This window comes from Pleurodeles waltl, chromosome 7, assembly GCF_031143425.1.
Source record: "Pleurodeles waltl isolate 20211129_DDA chromosome 7, aPleWal1.hap1.20221129, whole genome shotgun sequence".
Lineage (NCBI taxonomy): Eukaryota > Metazoa > Chordata > Amphibia > Caudata > Salamandridae > Pleurodeles > Pleurodeles waltl.
Window position 1 is genome coordinate 10,610,909 of NC_090446.1, and position 23,295 is coordinate 10,634,203.

Below are 23,295 nucleotides of genomic sequence, written 5' to 3' on the forward strand. Positions count from 1 at the left end.
TGGCACAATGCATGCATTGCGCCACTTTGTAAATTTGCCACTGCGATTTTGGCCTCGGGCAACATTAGCGTAACAAAATGACTCCAATGTGGGGCAAGGAGGCGCTAGGGGCTCTTAAATATGCCCCTCATTGTGTAAAAAAATAATGAAAATAAGTAGGAAAAAACAGCAATTAGTCACAACGTTTTCATCTGTAATTTTTTACCCTGATGGCCGATTTACAAAAATAATATTCTGTTACATCCGACAGACCCTTGTAGTTGCAGAAATACTTTGGGCCTGATTTAGAGTTTGGCGGAGGGGGTTACCTCGTTACAAGCGTGATGGATATCCCGTCCGAGCATTGCGATCCCATCGTAGTCTCTGGAGATTGTAATACGGCGGATGGGATATCCGTCATGTTTGTGACGGAGTAACCGTCTGCCAAACTCTAAATCAGGGCCATAGTGTTTGTTGGATGTACAAAACAGGCAATAACCAGAACGGGTCATGAAGACATTCATATAGTCAAACCTAATGAATGAAAAATAGCTATACATTTTTTTTATGTGCCCTGGATACAGAGTTGATGAACAGTGGTTATGTCGATAAGCCTGAATTTGCGGTTACCCGTAGTGTTATGTGTTTCGGAGGGCATCTTACAAAATGTGTTCTTGCCTGCTCAATGGATTTCATTTGGAAGCCAACAATGATGTGAAATTTAATTGGTATTAGCAGATGTTGTACTATTCTGTATCCCCACACTTCAGCTGATAAAAACAGTACCCCACCTGTGTAGGTGGGCCCCAAAAAGAAATGTAGATATTTCCCTTTTTCACCATAAAAATTGACCCATTTTGGCCAAGTAGGTAGCTGCTGGTTTTGGGCCTGGGCTCAGCTGCTGCCCAAGGAAGCCTACTAAACCCAGACATTTCTGTAACCTAGACTCTCAGAAGACCATGGGCGGTGTGATTTGAGTGGATCTACATACCTTTTGTTACCAAGAGTGCCCCGCTGACCTCATACTTTGGCTACAACGTACAGTTTTCTCACATTTCCACTTGAAACATGCTGCGGCATGTAGCGTGCCATTAAGGAGTGCCAATGTGGAGCCCGGGGGGCCGTAGTACAGTGTGTGTCCACCATTCTGATGCAAGTGTAAAAGGGCTTGAACAGCAGTTCCAAAGTCGTTTTCTAGAAGAAACTGTTTCACTTTCTTTAGAAGCAGGAGTAGGTACAGGTCATTATTGTTTTTTAGCCACCTGTTCCTTGGGAGTCCGGCTGGTGACCAGGGAGAATCCAAGTGACATGGCATCCAGTGAAAGTTGGGGTTTGAAGCTTTCAAGGTTCATGTCAGTTTACCATGTTTGTCTGTTGTTCTTGGCAAATAACAGGAATTATGTCTTGTTTGGGTTGAGCTTCAGCTCTGGGTGATGCCCAGGCAGTGCTTGAGGAATTGCATGTCTGAAGCAGAGCAGACTTTCAAGTAGATTGTCTGTGATCAGCATATTGGTGAATCTTAATGCAGTAATCTGTGAGTAGAGCACCCAGCAGCTCCAAGTAGAGATTTAAAATGTCAGTATGGAATCCTAGGAGATTCAATCAATCAAACAGGATTTGCAAAGCCCAACTAATAACCCTCTAGGGTATCCAGCCTCTTGCAGGTCTCACCGGCTCATTGGAAAAGCAAGGTCTTAAGGTCATTACGGTAGTCTGAATGAGAGGTGATGGTCCGAAGATCTATGGGGAGGCTGTTCCAGGTTTCTGCTGCTATGTGGGAGAAGACGCGTCCTCCACTTCTGCTTTGGTGGATGCATGGAGTGTGGGAAAACGATAGGGACGCAGAGTGTAGTCTTCTTGATGGTTGGTGGAATTTCAGGTGGTGCTTAATATAGGTGGGTCCTTGGTTGTGTAGAGCTTTGTGTGCATGGGTCAGCTGCTGGAATACACACCTCTTCTGCACAGGAGGCCAGCGGAGTTGCCCGAGGTGTGGTGTGATGTGGGATCGTCGGGGAAGCTTGAGGATGACCCTGGCTGCATAGGAGATCTGGATCGTTTGGGACCTGGAGGTACCCATATAAACAAACTGGTGACAGCTGGAAAGGCAGAAAGAAAACCAGTCCAGCAATGTAAGGAGGCCGGGTGCATCTTCATCTGTGGCCAAGAGGCATCATGTATGATGTGTAAGTAGCGGTCTCTGTGCTCTAGCATTGTCTGAAGCCAGACTAGCTGTTGTGCAGGAGATGGTTAGCATCAATGTTATCTTGGAGTTGAACATAAACCGCTTTTTCAGTGATCTTTCCGAAGAGGGTAAGTTAGTAATGGACCGGTATTTGGCACAACCATGAGGATCTAGTGTAGGCAAGAACTGGCCCGTTTGAGAGCTTCTGGGAAAACACCTTAAGTGAGGGAGATATTGACAATTGTGAGTAGCAGTAAAAGAGCATCCCCAGAGAGAGCGTTAAAAACGGAAAAGGTGAAGACATCTTCAGAAGAAGTGACTTGAGCATGTCAGTGAGATTTACAAGAGGTAGGGCTTTGAAGGATGATCATTATGGAACTCTACAAGAAGGGGTTGGTGTAAGAGGTGACGCAGGCCTGGTGTTGCTGTGATGTTGGATTGTCTATTTTGTTTTACTGAAGAGAGGTTGGTGGCATTGCACTTTTTCTGTGGAGTGAGCAATATGTGGGTCCAGTACAGGGTTTATGCAGTGCTTGGTTGCCTTGAAACCTGTTTTGCTTCTGATGGTGGCTTGATTGATGCTGTTGGTATAGTACTTTGCCTTGGTGGATGCAGTGAACTGTCTGTAAGTTGCATGGACGGGGTCAAGTATCATGAGGTCATCTTGATTTCTGTTTTCCTTTCCTGCCCGTGGATACATTGTTCATCGTCAACAAGGTCTTTAGAGTATCAGGGTGAGGAAGGCTTTAACTTGCACTGCTTTGTTTTAATTTAGGGTTTGAATATGAGAGATGACAGGGAATAATTGAACACTGGTTTAGAGAATGTAGAATGTCAGCATGGCAGATAAGCAAGCTGGTGGTCTTGGTAGAGAAGAGGAAATTAAACCAAATAAATCAAAAGATGTCATGACCTTTCCATGGTTCTGGAGAAAAAAGGATGTTGCCAGTTTGGGATATGAGTGAGTGAGTACACTGGGATCACAAGAGTGGGAGAGGGCCGTTCTACTACCCAAAGATGACACATTCCTGAGGGGCCGTCAAAGCCTGGCATAATCAGACATGTATCCTAGGCTTGTAGTGACCTCTCTTTCACAAGCAGGGCAAGGGCAGTAGGTGCCAATCCAAGGATCGATCAATAATCAATTTACCAATGTTGGATGCCCCAACAAAGTCCTAGTTTATCCTTTTGTTTTCTTAAACATCTTTGAAGTTACCTGGGTGAAATATATTTTTTCATTAAGAAGGGAACTTTTAAACTGTGTTCAAAGTCATTTTAAAGACTATTAATATCTTTCTGCTACAAGTACCCTTTACTAATGCAAACTTATTTTTTCGGTAAGCGCTCTGGCGACTCAAAGCCCAACTTTTACCGTGACTGTTTAATGAGGATATTTTCGAACCTGGAGTACTGCATCACCTGCCCGCAAGTCCTGAATGACGTCATTTCTCTTGTGGAGCAAGGAGCCATGCTTGTCACGACCAACTATGATACCTTCCTGGAGACCTCCGGCAAACACAAGAGCAAGCCCATGAAGTCAATAGACATGAGCGATCCCACTAAGGTACGGTGCGGTCCGGGTACACATACAATGCCAGTAGACATGAGTAATCTCACCAGGGTGCTTCTTCCAGGAGACACATCTAAGGTCAATAGAAGTTACTAATCCCTCTGTGTTATGTTCAATAATTTAAAAGTCAATAGGCAAAAGCAGTCCCTCTGAGGTATGGTGCTGTCAGGAACGACATAAATTCAACAGACATGTTTTCCCACTAAGATATGGTGTTATCAGGAAACTTGAAATGATGTTAATTGACAAACATCATCCCTCTGAGGTAGAGTGCTACCAGGAAACCTAAGAACAAGCATTTGACATCAATGCACGAGTAACAGCACCTGTTTTTAATGCGTTATTAACGTTGATTGTTTGGGGAAGGATAAATGGCACGTGTGATGGGGTTCATTTAATTTTTAGCTTACATTCTTGAATGTTGTGCTTCTAGTCTCACAGCAGGTTAAACACTTACCTACAAACATGAGCCAAAGGCATGCCTACTCCCTCTGGTGACAAGCTGAGCAAAACCTAGCATGAGAGGTCAGTTGCAGCTGGTGGTTTTTGGAAGTGGTTGGTAGGGTGCAATGAGAGAGTGAAGCCAAAGAGTTTGCCTTCTTCAAGGAGATGCAGCAAGATCTAATCCCTGACAACATGTAATCAAATAGTGCATTTTGCACCACAATATTCACACAAATTTGGTAAAGAAACCTACGGACTAGCCACTTGTGAAAATATTGCAGTAGTTTCATGGGTTCTGTGCAAGAATGACTCTCCCCGGGAAAGAAGCAGCTTCTAAAACCCTAAGATAATTGTTGTTAAATGGTGGCAAAAGAATGCATTTTGATGCACAATTTCCATAAAAATGTTGATACATCATTAGGTGTTGGGGGTGCAAGCTGGCCCACTTAGATTTTTGGGAACTCTAGCACAACTCTTTCAAAATAGCCAGTGCTTAATTTGTGAAAGATTGAGTATCCACAATACGTCAGGAATTACCACCATTAGGCTAGGGCCAGCAGTGTACGAAGGACGCAGACCTCCATCCATTGAAGTCAGTCTCAGGCCAGGAGTTACAGCCATAACGTCAGCCCATCATCATGCCAAAGATGGGCAGCTTATGTCAAGCACTCCCACCAGTGTGCGCAGCCAGCGGTATCAGTGGTGGGGCTACCATGCCATGGCTGCCCACAGTATGCCAAGAACTTTCACCAATATGCCAGGCAACCATTCACCCAGGGTGGGCAATATCATACCATTGATATCCCAAGTGTCAAGATGTCAAGATCTACCACCATAATGGTAAGGTCATCATTTTGAAAGAGGTCGACTGCTGGGCACCATCTATCTAGTATTATCTCTGCACATTATATTGTTACAAAATGTCAGGGAGTAGTTAAATAACACAGAAATCACACTACAAAGATAGCAAACCAACTCTGACAGCGGGGATTAAACAGGGAGGTGATAGAACTGGAAGAATGAGTGAGATCAGACAAATAATCACAAACAAGGCATTTGAGGTTAACCAGCATTAGGTTTTTAAAAGACAATACTTGCTTATTTAGTCACCCATGGTGTGATCAGTTTGAGCATTGTTCAGAACCTTTAGATGTTCTAAGGCAGCTAATGTTAATACAGACCATGCATTTCATGCATGGGGCGCTAGCTACAAGGGTCTGGAAGGATCTGCGTCTGTGGTAGTACGCCCTAAATAGGACATTGAGCCAATGAGTTGCAACAAGGTCCAGACAACTACTTTTCTTTTCTTGGGTGCATGCAGGCCACGTCCCAGTCAGCATCCTCAGGTGGTCCTAGCGTCTGCTCCCATGAGGCTTTAAGCCGAAGAAGAGAGCCAGGCATATTGTTAGTCAGCATTTTATTGATGACAGAGATTGCTCTCCTGCAAGCTGTCTGTCAGAATGGTGATAATTCTGGGCCACTTTTCCACTTGTAGTTTTTTTGCACATTTCTTAGGACTCTCTCTAGAGTACTTGTTTCAACAGTTGTGCTCTAGACTCCATGGGGTAGCAGGCGTGTGGTAGGATCAGAGCTATGCTACGAAATGGGAAGGATACAGTGCACCTGTGACTCACTGGAAGATGGAGATGAGGGAACCATGCATGTGTTTTAACTACTCCAAGATGGCGGAGGTTCGCTGTGTAGGGACAAGAGCTCAGACCTATCCATGGCGCCAACCGTTTACCTCATTCAGATCATGTTAGGTAGAGCAGTGTAAGAAGGTTTCACTTCCAAATGGACTTGGGGGCATTATTACAAGCCCCTTGCGCCACTGGAGTGTCACCTTTTGTGACACTTCGGTGGTGCTATGCCGTGCACCATATTTACAAGGTAGCGTTAGGCCACTTTTTGTGGCTTGATGCTGCCTTGTAAATATGGCCCCTGATAGTTTTCTGTGGCAAAGGGGCGTGCAATGAGTGTTGCTGCGGGTGTACCCACGCAACACCCATTGCCTTTTGACACTGCCCCAGATTTAAAAGGAAACGGAAGGCTGAAGCAGCGCCAAAAACTAATGCCACCCCAGTGGTGGCACTGACATAGCGGTCCGAGGAGAAATACTTTTATCCCTCCTCATTTTTTGCTCTTATGATGTGTGCTGCATTCTGCAGCACACATCGAAGGAGCAAATTGGCATTAGTGATTGTTTTTGTGCAGGAAGGTGTCCCCTTAGTTTGGCAACTGTGCATGTTGGTAGGCTCCCTCGCTCTTCGTTCTAGTTTATTTTCCACACCGCTTCTTATCCATTTCACCTTTGTTGTTTTATTGCATTCCTGCTGGTAGTTCTCGTTAGGCAGGAATTATTTTTGCTGTCGCTTTTTACCTGTCACGTTTCCTCACTACACTTCATTCATTCAGGAATCCTGGGATTCACCTTTGTGATAAACCTGTCCCGTAGCCTTGAGGTGGTGAGTTGCATCACAAATGCTGAAGTTCTCACTTTCCGGACATAGCCGGATTGCTCACACCTGTAGAACCTTTTTGAATATGGGTGTGTGATGCCTTTTGATTGTAGGTGGTGACTGGGACTCGGAACATAATTTATTCTAATGTTCTCCCTTCCTTTCTGACCTGTTTCAGAGGGTCTGAATCCAAGTCCTGTGTACCTAAAGCAAATTCCAAGAATCCTAGTCTTCAGGGAGGCCTGGCCCTGTGGGCTTGGATTCCAGTCCATCCGAAGGCTGTGAGGGATTCTAGGCCAACAGATGGATTCAACACTTAATCCTGAGGCTAGCTGACCTAAGTCACAGAGAACAGGCACAGAGAACTAATAACTGCTAAAGCTGAAAGTGTTGCCCCATTGAAGCAGTCGAATCAGTTACAAAGTAGGACCGCTCCTATCCCTCCAGCAACAGTTAGTCATCCATTTGGGACATTTGCTCCATACCCCCCTGAGGAGACGCGGGGCTGCATTTGACAGCTCCTGAAACATATGGGGGTTATCTTGTATCCTCCATTCTTGCGAAGCATTGATTGCGTCTTATGCAGAGGCCCCTGCACTTCTCTACAGATGTAGCTCTCCTCTCGCTATCCTATTTGACTAAGGCGGCCTTGAGTTGGGCCACACCATGGATCGATGTATGAAGCATGGAGCGGAAGCAGATGCCGTGTCTTCGTATCACAGCTTGAGAGGGGACCTCAACAATGCTGTCTCTACGGTCATTACCAGGCCCACTACTGCGGCTGCTCTCCTTCACCTGGTCCTGCATATTGACCAGCAATCAGCGACCATCGGACAGAGACAAGAAACTTTGAGCTCCAATGTTTTCTTTCCTTCTGCCGTATCTGCAGTTCCTCTTCCATCTCCGGTCCGTTTGGGATCAGCAGAAGAACCTATGCAGATCTATACCATCAAAAGGGGGCTAGGTTCTGAGGAAAAGAAATACCAACTGAATTATCTGTCTGTCTCTGTCACGGTCAATTAGGGCATTTTATTCCGCCCTGCCTTCAGCAGCCAGAATTCTCCAACACTCAGCCCTAAACATCAGGCTAGAACAGACTGAAAGATCTGGTCACTTCAATTGAGAGATGATTCTCTCTTTGCCACAGGGACCACTCTCTGCATCTGCCCTTGATGACTCTTGGGGCCACAGGTAATGTTATGGATTACTCATTCACAGAACAGCAGGGTATTATGTTTTTTCAGATACCACAAGTTAAACCTTTTTGAGCACTGGATGGAGCACCCATGATGTCAGAAGACTTGACTCAAGAGACTACAAACATCATCATGGTCTTGCTTGCTGGGCTGAGCGTGTCTTCTCTGCACCATCCTTCAGCATCATACTTGGCACCACCTGGCTTCAGTGAGATAACTCAGCTCAAAGGCAGAGCGACTACTCCTGACCCAGCAACATTACTTTCAAAGGTGGTAATCATGGCTAGTACGGAACCTGCTAAAGATCAAGGCTTCGACTTACCCCCAAACATCTCAAGAACTTGCCAATGTATTTTCTAAGACAGGCGCAGAACAATTACCACATCACAGCGACAGACTCAGGAGCATATTTACAAGGCCCTAGTGCCTCCTTGCACCTCACTAGTGTAATTGTTTTTTACACTAATTCAGTGTCAAAGAAGCCTTTTCCCTGCGCCAGATTTACTAAGTGGCAAAATGCAACCATTGTGCCAATTTGCACCCCCTTGCACCACATTATGCCTGTGCCAGGCAAAATGTATGCAACTGGGGCGTTGCCCCCTTTAGGATGCCCAAAAAAATGGTGCAGTGAAATTTACGAGATTTCACTGCTCTATTTTTCCTGTGATTTTTAATGCCAGTCTGTTTCCAATGGGCCTTCCCACATGCTGTAGCATCAAAAATGTTGATACTATTGTGCTAAAGTGTGCCACGGTGGGGCCGTATTGTAAATACGGCCCCACCATGGTGACGTTAGGTGAGCGCAGGGGGACGCAAGAAAAGTGGAGCATCAGAACTGATGCACCACTTCTTGTAAATATGCCCCTTAGCACCAGGAGCTCAGTTTAGCTATGGCATTTAGCCATTTCAGTGTCACCTGCTGGCTTCCAACACTTTATAAATGGCATCTTGGATTTTTTCTACTTGAATATCCTCATCTTTTCCAACTTCTTTCCAGAGCATAGACGAAAGAAAAAAATGTCCTTCACCAATTCACGCAACATCGTTTATATACTAACTTATTGCAATATCTTTTTGAAGCTCAATTGACAATTTTGGACTATGTAATTTCAACCAATGGCACAGGTATGGATGAGGAGGAATGGGAAGCAGTAACAGGGCCCCAGAATTTGGGCCCCTCTCCAGAATTTCAAAGTAGTACATTGTTTTTTGGATTACCAACTTTAAAAGATATTATCTTAATAGAGGGTTCCTTTTGCTTGGGCAAAAAGGATTCTCAACCCTTGAAATGGCACTAACTTCAGTTCCAGACCTACGTCATCCAAGAATGTCTCTGCAGTTCATTGTGGAAACTGATATTTCCACCTCTGCCTTTGGAGCTGTTCTGTTGCAAAGAGACCCACAGGGAGACCCGCAGAAATTGGAACAAAGTAACTGAAGCCCAGCACACCGCCAGCCTCAATGTAACACCCCCCCCAAGCCGACGACGCCGCCAACACTGCTGCACACAACCTCCACGCATGGATCACCGACTGCGCCAGCACCCTCGCCCCCCTCAAGACACCCCACCACAGAAGCCTAGCCAAGATAGCAAACTGGTTCACCCTGCACTCATAGAATCAAAACAGGTCTGCAGATGTCTGGAGAGGAAGTGGCGCCCCAACAAGACCCCTGCAAATCACAAAACCTTCAAGAACACTGTCATACATCACCACCAGCTCACCACCACCAGCTCATTAGGACCACCAAAAGACTCGCCCTGCAACAACGCATCAATAAAAATGCCCACAACAGCAAGGAACTTTTTTTTGTCATCAAAGAGTTCACCAACCCCAACTCCAACTCCACTGACATCCCCCCGTCGTAAGAACTCTGCGACAACCTCGCCAACTACTCCCATCGCAAGATCGCAGACATTTACGACAGCTTCACCACCCAGGGACCCCCTGACTCTTACCACCATCCCGTCGACCGAAGCTTCACCACACCCCCCCCACCCTCCTCCGCTGGACCATCATCACCGACACAGAGACCCGTGACATCATGGCCACCATCCACTCAGAAGCACCCACTGACCCCTACCCTCACCACATGTGCAACAAAGCCAGCGACATCATCGCACCCCAAAACTCTAGCATACCATCAACCGCTCCTTCGAGACTGCCACCTTCCCAGAGAGTTGGAAACACGCCGAGATCAAACCTCTGCTGAAGAAACCAACTGATGACCCAACAGACCTCAAGAACTACCGGCCCATCTCCCTGCTCCCCTTTCTGACCTAAGTCATTGAGAAGGCAGTCAACAAACAACTGACTGCTTTCCTAGAAACCAACAACATACTGGACCCCGCTCAGTCAGGATTCAGAAGCAACCATGGCACCGAGACTGCCATCCTCGCCGCCACAGATGACATCCCCACCCTCCTTGACTGAGGCGAAACCATCCCCCTCATCCTCCTGGACCTTTCTGCCGCCTTTGACACAGTCTCACACGACACACTAAGCACCCGCCTCCACGATGCCAACATCCGAGACTCAGCACGGAAATGGCTCTCCTCGTTCCTCATCGGCAGAACACAGAGGGTTCGACTCCCCCCCTTTCTCTCAGAAGCCACCAAGATCAACTGCGGCGTCATGCACTCAACATCGTCTCCTACGCCGACGACACCCAACTGATAGTCTCCCTCGGAAACGCCCCCACCTTCACTGACCACGCCCGTAACCTCAGCATCATCTTAGACCCATTGCTCTCAATGGACTGACACGTGAGCGCTGTCTAATCGGGTTGCTTCCACGCCCTGCGCATGCTTCGAAAGATCTACAAATGTATCCCCTCCGAAACCAGAAGGACAGTCACCCAGGCCCTTGTCAGCAGCTGACTCAACTATGGCAATGCTCTCTATGCCGGAACCACCGCCAAGACCCTGAAAAGACTACAACGCATCCAGAACGCCTCGTCAAGAATGCCCCACGACACAGCCACACCTCCGCCCTCCTAATAGACCTACACTGGCTGCCTATCGACAAGAGAATCACCTTTAAGCTCCTGACCCAAGCCTACAAGGCCCTACACGACGCCAGACTAGCCTACCTCAACCACAGACTCTCCTGCCAGACAGCTCTGCTTCGCCAACAAGGCCCTCGCCAAGGTCCCCCGCATCCGGAAAACCACAGCCGGAGGAAGATCTTTCTCCCACATCTCCGCCAAGACCTGGAACACCCTCCCCATCTACCTCAGGCAATCTCCCACCCTGTCTCAGTTCAGGAAGGACCTCAAGACCTGGCTCTTCGACTGATCCTTCCCCCAACTCCTTTCCCTCCCCCAGCACCTTGAGACCCTCACGTTGATTAGCCGCGCTCTACAAATCTCTGATTGATTGATTGAGAGTGCTTACATCCGCTGGCTTTCTATTCTTGAATCCTAACAGACCCTTTTGGCCAATGGAGGCACCACTTAGAAGCTAACCATGAGGCAGAACTTTGGCCAGAGCGCAAGCATCTTGCTTTCCTTATACCATTAGATGTGAGAATCACAGACATGCTCACTGGATGCTGTTCTACTTTTGTTCCACATCTGCAGATGTCTGGAGAGGAAGTGGCGCCCCAACAAAACCCCTGCAAATCACAAAACCTTCAAGAACACTGTCATACATCACCACCAGCTCACCACCACCAGCTCATTAGGACCACCAAAAGACTCGCCCTGCAACAACGCATCAATAAAAATGCCCACAACAGCAAGGAACTTTTTTTTGTCATCAAAGAGTTCACCAACCCCAACTCCAACTCCACTGACATCCTCCCGTCGTAAGAACTCTGCGACAACCTCGCCAACTACTCCCATCGCAAGATCGCAGACATTTACGACAGCTTCACCACCCAGGGCCCCCCCTGACTCTCACCACCATCCCGTCGACCGAAGCTTCACCACACATCCCCACCCTCCTCCGCTGGACCATCATCACCGACACAGAGACCCGTGACATCATGGCCACCATCCACTCAGAAGCACCCACTGACCCCTACCCTCACCACATGTGCAACAAAGCCAGCGACATCATCGCACCCCAAAACTCTAGCATACCATCAACCGCTCCTTCGAGACTGCCACCTTCCCAGAGAGTTGGAAACACGCCGAGATCAAACCTCTGCTGAAGAAACCAACTGATGACCCAACAGACCTCAAGAACTACCGGCCCATCTCCCTGCTCCCCTTTCTGACCTAAGTCATTGAGAAGGCAGTCAACAAACAACTGACTGCTTTCCTAGAAACCAACAACATACTGGACCCCACTCAGTCAGGATTCAGAAGTAACCATGGCACCGAGACCGCCATCCTCACCGCCACAGATGACATCCCCACCCTCCTTGACTGAGGCGAAACCATCCCCCTCATCCTCCTGGACCTTTCTGCCGCCTTTGACACAGTCTCACACAACAAACTAAGCACCCGCCTCCACGATGCCAACATCCGAGACTCAGCACGGAAATGGCTCTCCTCGTTCCTCATCGGCAGAACACAGAGGGTTCGACTCCCCCCCTTTCTCTCAGAAGCCACCAAGATCAACTGCGGCGTCATGCACTCAACATCGTCTCCTACGCCGACGACACCCAACTGATAGTCTCCCTCGGAAACGCCCCCACCTCCACTGACCACGCCCGCAACCTCAGCATCATCTTAGACCCATTGCTCTCAATGGACTGACACGTGAGCGCTGTCTCATCAGGTTGCTTCCACGCCCTGCGCATGCTTCGAAAGATCTACAAATGTATCCCCTCCGAAACCAGAAGGACAGTCACCCAGGCCCTTGTCAGCAGCTGACTCAACTATGGCAATGCTCTCTATGCCGGAACCACCGCCAAGACCCTGAAAAGACTACAACGCATCCAGAACGCCTCGTCAAGAAGGCCCCACGACACAGCCACACCTCCGCCCTCCTAATAGACCTACACTGGCTGCCTATCGACAAGAGAATCACCTTTAAGCTCCTGACCCAAGCCTACAAGGCCCTACACGAAGCCAGACTAGCCTACCTCAACCACAGACTCTCCTGCCAGACAGCTCTGCTTCGCCAACAAGGCCCTCGCCAAGGTCCCCCGCATCCGGAAAACCACAGCCGGAGGAAGATCCTTCTCCCACATCTCCGCCAAGACCTGGAACACCCTCCCCATCTACCTCAGGCAATCTCCCACCCTGTCTCAGTTCAGGAAGGACCTCAAGACCTGGCTCTTCGACTGATCCTTCCCCCAACTCCTTTCCCTCCCCCAGCACCTTGAGACCCTCACGTTGATTAGCCGCGCTCTACAAATCTCTGATTGATTGATTGAGAGTGCTTACATCCGCTGGCTTTCTATTCTTGAATCCTAACAGACCCTTTTGGACAATGGAGGCACCACTTAGAAGCCAACCATGAGGCAGAACTTTGGCCAGAGCGCAAGCATCTTGCTTTTCTTTATACCATGAGATGTGAGAATCACAGACATGCTCACTGGATGCTGTTCTACTTTTGTTCCACATCAACTGCAGATCAGGAAATCAACACAATGAAGCCAGTGCTGAGTTTGTGGTTGCCAATGGGGGCCAAGAGCACTCATTGTTGGGTACCGGCACTTATTTATCTGCATCAGACATTTTCAAGATCAACAGAGGGAAAAACACACACAACGGAAAGCTGGGGGAAGAGAAGGATCTAACAACCTGCACAAAGGGAGAAAACAGGAACCTGTAAGTGGAATAAATTGGTAGGAAGTGTCTAGTGGTTGATTAAGGGGACATGAGGTGGATTTAGGACTACACAGCCTTGATTCAATTACACCAGCCGTAAGCTTCTGAGCAGAGCCCTGGCCACTGGCACTCATTCTTTTACAAGTTAAGCACTAGCTTTCTTCTACAAGCAGTAGCTTTCTTTTACAATTTAAGCACTGGCTAAAACAGATGCTTATCACACAATGGAAACACCATACTCTAATCTTTCCTGTTGTGCATACCAAATCGTTTGCACCATACACCTTGTTTCTGGTCCAGGGAGGACCTGGGCTGGCAGTTCGGACTGGACTGTTTCCATGGGGAGTAGGATCAAGACTGATTTGCATATGGCTGGGTCCAACCTGGGGTGGCGTGGTGAGCAAATGGATTAAACCCAAATGTGTGACTGGGGGTGAATGTTTGCATTGTACAGCATTTTGTTCATCATATGTTATTTTTGCTTTTGTCTCCCAAAGTGGGAAGGGTATGCCCAAATGTGGGTCCTGTGCTTACTGTGCAGCTGGATTAAAGCTCGTCTGGCTGATGAAGAGTGATACCCTGAATCCGGTCCCAGATTGCTAGTCTGGCTGATGAAGGGTGATACTGGCCTGGCAGTTCAGGCTGGACTGTTCCCTAGGGAAGCAGGGTCAAGACTGATCTGCATATGGCTGGGTCCAAACTGAGGTGATGTTGTGAGCAAAAAAAAAAAAAAGAATTAAACCCAAATCTGTGAATGAGGGTGAATGTTTGCATTGTTCAGAATTCCGTCCATCATCTGTTCTTTTTGCCTCTTTCTAAAAGTGGCATTTTCAGAACTGCAAATTTAAAAACCAACTTCACCATAAGCTGTGTCTTAAATTGTGACACCAAATTTGGGGGTCCCATCTCTTCCCAGTTGGAAATTACACTTACAAAGTGTAATTATGTGATCCCAATGTTATCCTATGGAAGAGGTACACCTTGCAGTACTGAAAAGGAAATTTAAGAGTATTTCACTACCAGGGCAAAATTCAAAAATACTTGTCTACTTTTTAAATACACTGCACCCTGCCTATGGGCTGTCCAGGGCCTACCTTAGGGATGCTTTATAGGTATTACAAAGTATTAAAAAGGAAAATTTATGTCTGGCAAGAGGTTTACCTTGCCAGGTCCATATGGCAGTTTAAAACAGCACATACAGGCGCTGCGATGGCAGCCCTGAGAAATGTTTAAAGGGCTACTTAAGTGGGTGCCAAAACCAGTGCTGCAGGCCCACTTAGCAGTATTTAATTTAATGGTCCTGGGCACATGTAGTGCACCTTACGAAGGACATAGAAGTAAAATGAATATGCCAATTGCGGATAAGCCAAATTTATAACATTTTAAGAAAAGAGCACAAGCATGTTACAACTTGTTAGTAGTGGAAATGTGCAGAGTCCTAAAGTCAGAAAAAACAAGGTCAGAAAAAGAGGAGGAGGAAGGTAGAAAGTTTGGGATGACTCTGCAGAAAGGGCCTTGTCCAACAAATGTCATCTATTACCTCCTGGGAGATGGATGCAAGCAAGTATTGACATCTTTACTACTCCAATGTGGCAGAGGATCACTGGATCGGGATCAGAGGTCACATCTATCCAAGATGGTGACCGGGTTCCTCTTCTGGGCAGAGCAGTATAAGAAGGCTGCACTTCCAAATGTACTTCACCTGGCAGCTGTGCATATCGGTGCCCCCCTTGTTCTTTGTTCTAGTTTGCATCTAGCTTTCCTTCTGTTTCACTTTTGTTCGTGCATTCATGCAGGTAGTTCCCCTTACCCGTGATTTGATACTAATGCCTAATGGATCATTTCCATTTGCAAATGGCTGGATTGATCATACCTGTAGACCCTTCTCAAAAACGAATGTTTGATGCCTTTTGAACTGGTATCGGTGGTGAACACAGCTCGGAACATCACGTATTTCAGTGTTTCACATTTTCTGTTCCTCTTTCCCCTGCTTCCCCAACGCCTGATTCCAAGTGCTTGTGCTGCCAAAATTAGTACTAGGAATCCTTGGCTTCAAAGAGGCTTCACATCACATCACCCCCATCCTGATGGAACTCCAGTGGTTCCTCTTCCCAGTCTGCATCATCTTCAAAACCTGTTCCATCATTTACAAAGTCATGATGACCTCAACCGCTGCCTATCTTGCAAACAAGGCGTTCGTCTCTGGTGGTTCTTGACAGAACCTGCAGCCAGGCCCCCATCAGACTGTAAACTAAGTAGTGTCAAAAAGAAAAATTACAAGACAGCAGGCCTTTTTCAAATTTTGCTTCCAGTATCTGAAACAACATCCCTGTATCCACCAGGACTGCCCCCACGCTGCTCCAATTTAGGAAAGAGTTGGACACCTCTCTTTGAGGTATACTCCATCACAGTGCAGTAGTAGGACACTTCTACTCTCAGAATCCAGCCATCTCTCCTGTCCCCTGCCCCTTATTAACTGTATGCTTGCCTTTGACACTACACAATGCTCCTTTGCCTTTTGGTTAGGCTCGCGCCATACAAATTTTGACATCCATACCACAAAAATAGAGGCATGGCATATCTTCTTGAATGCCAATTCTTTCTAAGGCTGTGGCAGCACTGCTACCACAGACAGAGCCCAAACATTAGCAAACAGGATTTTCCCCTCAAGCATGTCAAGTGGAACAGTGACTGACTAATCATTTCCAACTTTTTTGGGGTGAACATATAACTTAGATTTTTAGGCTCTTCCTATAAATAAGCTTGTGCCAGAGTCAAAAAGGAGTTCTTCAAAACCTGCATCAGGAAGGCTGATAACTAAATCAAAGAGTAATTTCATATCTTAAGACAAAATATTTGAATATTAAATCTTCTGGTTCCTTCCAAGAAACCACCAATCCTTCATCAGTGAAATCCAAGCTCTCTGAGAGTGTTTGTCCTTCTTATGCCACTGCTTGAAGAAACCTTCCTATGAGCCCCTCGAGTCTTAGGGCCTGCTTTAGAGTTTGGCGGACGAGTTACACTGTCACAACAGTGATGGATATCCCGCCCACCACAATCTAAATCCCAAAGGATAGAAGGTAATTTGGGTTTCGGCGGACGGGATATCCATCACCGGTTCTTAAGCAGGCCCTCAATCTCTTTGAGTTTACACCTGCTGCAGACAACAAAATAACAAAAACAAATGTGTCCTTCAAAACATCCTCCCCATTTCTGGGACATATGTAACAGCAACGGAGTCAACTTATGCCATCATCACTCCCATAGTAAAGGAAGTTTCAGCTGACCCTGACAATCCTTCCAGATGTTGGTGGCATATTTATGGGAGGCTTGTGCCACTGGATCGCCACGTTTAGTGACTCAACAGGCGACACAAGCCTCTCGACCATATCTATGAGGCCACGCCAAGCCCCTGCGTGCCTTTGAATGGTCTCATCGATATGGAGTAAGACAGCTCAGTGCAAGTCCCTGTGTTGCCTTACTCTGCCCCAGGGAGGCGTTCCTTTGGGTGTTGCGGTGGGTTTTCTCACCCCAGATTTACTGCCCCAGATTACGCTGCCCCAAAACAGGCGTAACAAGAAGTATATTCATTTCTTCTCGTTTTTTTCCCGTTTCTGCAGCACACATAGAAAGAGGAAACACCTCTGGGGTTGTTTCTGTGCAGAAAGGTGTCCCTTCCTGCACAAAAACAATCCTGCATGGAATGCGGGCACCCTTGCACCATGGTGCAAGGGTGCCTGCATCGGCACTAGACTACCGAAATGGCACCCGTGCAGTGAGAAATGACAGGAATGTGCTGTATTGCTTAAATACAGAGCATTCCTGCCCTTTCCCTTTCCCTTTGATGCAGGACAGTGCAGCAAGGTGACTTGCTGTGCTGCCTTGCACCAACATTTCATAAATATGCCCCCTAGTGTGACAACATTAACCCAAGTGATGCAAACCACTCCATGGACAGACTAGTGCTGCAGTGATACCAGAGAGAAAGGAGCAGGCAGTCAACATGTGTTATCAGCCTCCTGGGCAGATGGAAAATTATTCACTGCCCAGACTGTAGGGCCCCTAACTGAAGAATCCCACCTATCATGGGGGGGTGTTTGTCAGTGATTAGGGCCTACATCTGACAAGGCCGGAAAGGCTGTTTAATTATCTTTAGATAAATGAAGGAATGTCACAAGCTGATTCGAACCCAGAGCAAGGAATGCTTCCTTCATACATGTCCCAGAGGTCACCCTTAGCCGGAGGGGACCCCAGCCTGGGAGTAATGTTTACCTTCCCATACGCCACATGTTTCCTACGGACATCATTGAGATCACCTTCCCTGCACATCATCTGAGTAATGTAACCAATTACTAACTTCCAACTAAATACACCTAATTGACATTCTAAGGCGTCTTGCACGCGTGCCACTACTACCAAAGGTGGACACATGGTGGCAGACGAGTTCCAGTTATTGAAGTTATGAAACTGAAAAATACAGAGTTATCTATGCCCATAATAGCAAGTGGTATGTATTTTACCAAATACATGGTGTGTATTCCATGTGTGCAGCATTCTTCAGCACACATAGAAAGAGGAAAACGACTCCATGGATTGTTTTTGTGTAGGAAGTTGTCCCTTCTGGCATGAAAATAATCCTGTCTGCAACCCAGGCGTCCTTGCACCATGGTTCAAGGGTGCCCGCGTTGGCACCAGGATGCCTAAATGGTGTAAATACTGTGCATTTCTCCTCTTTCCCTGGTGTGCAGTGCAGCAATGTCAGTTGCTGCGCTGTCCTGTGCTACTTTGTTGTAAATCTGCCTCTCAGTGTTTTAAATTTGTCAGTCTTGCATCTTCATCATGTTCTCCTCTACGTGCAGAAGGCACTCGTCCTAGGCACCATCCCCAGCCAGCTCTTCCTTCCATGTTTGCCTCACACCCTCTCCATCATGCTGTCCGCCTCCCCTGCTCCTGGGCCCACCTGCCCACAAGACCCTGGAGGTGCAAGGGAATTGGTGGGAGGTGCCACTCTCATCAGTCACCCAGGGTCAAACTACTGAGGGGAGCCACAATATTATTTTTAATGCTGGTTGAAGGTGTGGTGCGGGGACAATCAGTTTGCCAGAGAGTCATGTGATTCAGGGGTCTGCTTGTGATACCCCTGTGTCGCCAACATGGTGCACCATGCTTTCGAGGTATATGTTGTCTCAGTCAGCAGAATCTCTACACAGTGCACTGCGAGGTCCCAGTGCTACACTGATGTCCGTACTGGTGAGGCTCACTGGTCAGCACCGGCTCAAATTAAACCCTGGCTCACAGGCACGTCCTTTTTCATGTCTATCACTATGATTTGTTGAAACTGTTCTTTAGTAAAGATTGCTATCAGGAAAAGAAGATGTGAGTTGTGTGGAATAATATTATGAATCTTTTTTGCAGCTCATCCAGTGGGCGAACGGCCTTGAACCATACGGCGTCCTTCACATACATGGCGTGTATGACTTTCCCTCTGGAATTGCATGGAACCCAAAGGTTCATAAGGAATTATATCATAACACTCAAATCACGGTATGTTCTTGGCGTAAAGCTCCCTCCTTCATTCATTAACGTAGACATGAAACAGAAGTGGTTTATTTTACTGTGCTTCTTTACCAATTGCGTTTGTGCTGCTGGGACCAGTGTGGCTGACTGAGTCTATCTAAGTAGGCAGATGAAACAAAGCAAGAGAATCAGTATTACAATCATGGTAAGGAAGATAAAAAATCCTACCATGGTGAATATGGCTCTACACAGTCTACAGGTTCCTATCTAACACTAAGTTTACACTGAGAGTATAGTGGGTGTACCCTTCTGCCTGGCACGATGTAAGGGATTAGCCCCAACGCCATACCTGGAGACAGTTTCAGGAGTCGGTCTGTGGTGTAGAAGGCAATCCTCTTGGGGCCGCGCAGATTAGTGCTAGCAGAGCTGTATCAACATAGCATTTGCCCCAGGGTGGTTGTGGGTGGAAAGTCCACTGCCCCTTCTGGGTCAGTGCATCATTTATATAATAAACCATACTATGTTGGAAGTACAGACCTGATACAATGCTGTGTCTAGGTGTAAGAAGCTGTCTCCTGAACGGGCAACACAAATGTGCATATCGTGTACAGTGTTCTTAGCCTTAGACAGAAAGTACTGATTACATGTTGTGTGAAGGGTAACTCAACAGCAACTCGTACCACGGATTCCTAGAAACCTATAATGCCGGAAATGTGTGTACATGTCTTCTCTAAAAGCAGCTTAACTACAATGAATAAAATATAAAAATGTAAAACAAAGCTAAAACAGGGGTGACCAATGAGGGTCCAAGAGGTCCTCACGACACTAAATGGTATTTTACACAACTAAAAGAAAGGGGCCTGATTTGGCGTTGATCAGAGTTGATTACTGATGGAAGCAGTGTTTCTGTCAGTGTTTTACCAGCAGTAGAATTACCTCCAGCTGAATAGTATGAGAGATAAAATCCACAAGCAATAATGCCCCAATTGATTGACTGCATCTGCTGGAAATTAGCAAATTTCACATTATCTCCACTACCCCGAGAGTCTACCATCTACCAGACTTACAGATGACCACCAGCCTAGCGGTCATCTCTGTTGATTAAAAGGAACCCCTGTTATGGTGGTCCTTTTAAATGTACAAAATGCTTGACAGACATCCACTGTTGGCTTTCTTGGCCAATCACAAAAGTGGGAGTTTCTTTCTGAAAAACAAAAGACTGATGTCCCCATCTCCTGGGAGTTTTCTCCCACGGTGTAAGAGCCATTATTTTTTTTCCAGTCCTCACTGGCAAGTTTTTCCTGACAGTGATAGACTATACAAAATGCACTGCCCACTCTAAATATGCAGAGCCTTGTAATGTCGTTCCCCGGATGGCCCCCACACCCTCAGAGGAAGTACTTTGTTGATACAGGCAATGGAGTTTCTATTGAAGGAATACCAAAGATCTGCCTGTGCAGACCAAGGGCTTTGAGGGCTTTGAAGGCTACGTTGCATTTGAGTAGCCTTCCCATCAAACAACAATTCGGGCTCTTCACCAATGAGAAAGTCCAAGACGTGTGAATACATTTAATATTGGTACATTTCAGAAAATTCTAATGTATTGAAAATGTTCAAAGGCATCACTAGCATAAAAAGTGGACGTAGGCATGATCCAGGAAATTGTGGCTCAGTCAGAGTTCACTGAGAGTTGAGAAGCACCATGATTCAGGCTTCTGCAGGTGAACTGTAAGGCTGCAGGGATCACACACTGCTCCTATGTCGAAACCCTTCTTGTGCTTGGAGGGGTGTAGAGCAGATGGTAAGCTGTGGTCATGTTCAAAATCAGGACAACTCTACACAATACATCCCTCAAGGAAGAACACTACCTAGTTTGGGGTTGCTGGCCCTTTCGAAGTCTTCAGTGCTAATTCTGCAAGAAGAGTTCAGCTATCACTTGCAGGTAACTCTCTTCACTATATAGACTATGGGCCACTGGAAAAGTGATATGTAAACACATGAATCTGACTGTTGCAAACTCTATGATGCTCACTCCTGCTCAGCCCCAGGAAATAAGCAAAACCCCCAGCAAGGTTAAAAATGTCATAGTGATGGTAATCACATTTTTATGTAGTTGCCTGATTCTTCAAATATGAGTGGCTGTCACATGGAGTATGTCATAGGTAAACTGTTTAAGAAGAATTGCTCATTCTCAGCCCTCCAGAAGATGAATGTCTACACTTTAGAAAACTTAACTAAAACATCAAAACACTTTTTAGGCAGCGTTTTTCCAAACTTCTTTGGACTGTTGGAAAGGGACACCAGATAAGGTGATCCAGTCTCCTGTCTCTGGGCCAGTGGAGTGGGTGGGAGCCACTTCTAAATATGTCATCAGTAGTACGAACAGACTGGAAAGGGAAACGCGCACACTTTAACTGTAAGATAACCTGCCCTTATTTAAAAAGGTTTGTATTTTGAATGAGTTCTAAGCTCAAATATTCCTTTGACTTTGCAAGTCATGCATATAACCTGGCAATTGCTTTTGCTTGTGTTTATTGTGTCTGTGCTCACTCGCTGAAAAAGGGGGCGAATGAGTGGGGTACTTGTGTATCTTCATGGAGGGTAGCAAACTATCCAGGACCTGCTCTGCACAATTGTCTAGTAGTCTTTTCCCGCCATTATCTGGACATTGGGTTTCCTACCAGGCGTCCATATATCTCAATACTTTACTCATTGGTCACTATATAATGTTTCCCTCCTTTTGGCAGGCCGCTCTGCAGAACCTGTACAACTCGAAGACCTTTGTGTTCCTTGGCTGCGGGGAGGTCCTTCGCGAGCACGTCTTCCAAGCGCTCTTTTGGTACCCGATAAAGAAGAAGCGTGAGGTGGAGCACTACATGCTGGTCCTGAAGAAGGACACCGACCGCTTTTTTAAACTTCAGAGGGAAATGCTGCTTCTTGGCATCAAATTAATATCCTATGGAGACAACTGCGCTCAGTTCCCAGGCTTCCTCAGAGAGCTGACAGAGTTACTTCGCAAAGAGAAGCCAACAGGTAATGTTTCCAAATTCGCGCTGATCTGACTGCGTTTGCATGGTCAGGTGCCGCCAAGTGTTCACCTGGTTTCTTGGGTAGCGGCTTCAAACTAGAATGGCATGGAAAGCAACAAAAACAGATGGATTAAACCCAGATCTGTGACTGGGGGTGAATGTTTGATTTGTTCTGCATTCCCTCCATCATCTGTTGTTTTTGAATGGAAGACTAGGGCAGCTTGAACTTTTTCTTGGATCAAATTGAAGTGGGTGACTGTTGATGAGGCTTGCAAGAAAAAAAGAACCTGTAAAACAGGTAATAACAGTTCTAGGTGCAATTGTAGCGCATTATCGTAGGTGCTGTGCTGAAACTGCAAATGATGGTGAATTTAAGAGGATTCAATGCACACTTCTAGGGCAAAAACACTTTTCTTAATGGTAAGGTAAGGATAGAGAGAAGTTTAGCTTTTAGTAAGAGTTCATGTCATTAACACAAAAATAAAAAACTGGTAAAGCTGTTGGTCAGACTACTTCAACCATTGGTTGCTTTAGTGAGCCTCCTTCAACCACTGGTTGCTTTGAGGGACCCCAGTGCAATCATTGGTTGCTTTCACTGAGCCTCCTTCTACAGTTGGTTGCTTTGATTGAGCCCCATTCAACCACTGGTTGCTTTGAGGAAGCCTCCTTCAATCACTGGTTCCTTTGAGCGAGCCTCCTTCAACCATTGGTTCAAGTGTCTCCAACCAGTCAATCGTGAGCTACCGTTAGTTCCAAGATTCCTTCAGAGTAGCTCCCAGCCTTGAGTTAATTTTTAAATAAGCACAGGGTCACATTTCCTTTTTAACATAAATGGAAGGCTGTGTTTATTTTACAATATTATCTCCAGGCTGCCAATAGCAAGGCCTGATAAGGAGCAGTGCTGGCGTTAGATTTATGAACCAGGGCACAGAGGTGAAGAACAGAAGCACGAGGCATTTAACAGTCAGTGTCTAATAGTGCAAGAACAAAATGATGTTTCTGAATGTTTTTAAATGGGAGAAAATTAAAATGAAATGTTAAATTGATCAAGTTAACTTTTCATTTTAATTTTCTCCCATTTCAAAGAGTCACATTTACAAAAAGCAGACCTCTTGCTCCCAGTCGCCTGTAGATACTGTGCTAAATTTATAGCTGAAAAGTATAGTCATTTTTTTTCACAATCAGAGAAATTTAA

General features: G+C 46.3%; 1 protein-coding gene across 1 annotated transcript in view; it reads left to right on the forward strand.

The window, feature by feature from the left end:
* Positions 1 to 23,295, forward strand: part of LOC138246709 (protein FAM118A-like) — a 133,382-nt gene that overhangs the window by 48,903 nt on the left and 61,184 nt on the right. Inside the window, exons 3-5 of the mRNA XM_069201479.1 lie at positions 3,504 to 3,725; positions 18,970 to 19,098; positions 21,819 to 22,104. Coding sequence (XP_069057580.1) covers positions 3,504 to 3,725; positions 18,970 to 19,098; positions 21,819 to 22,104 — 637 coding nt within the window. The remainder of the gene's footprint in view (positions 1 to 3,503; positions 3,726 to 18,969; positions 19,099 to 21,818; positions 22,105 to 23,295) is intronic.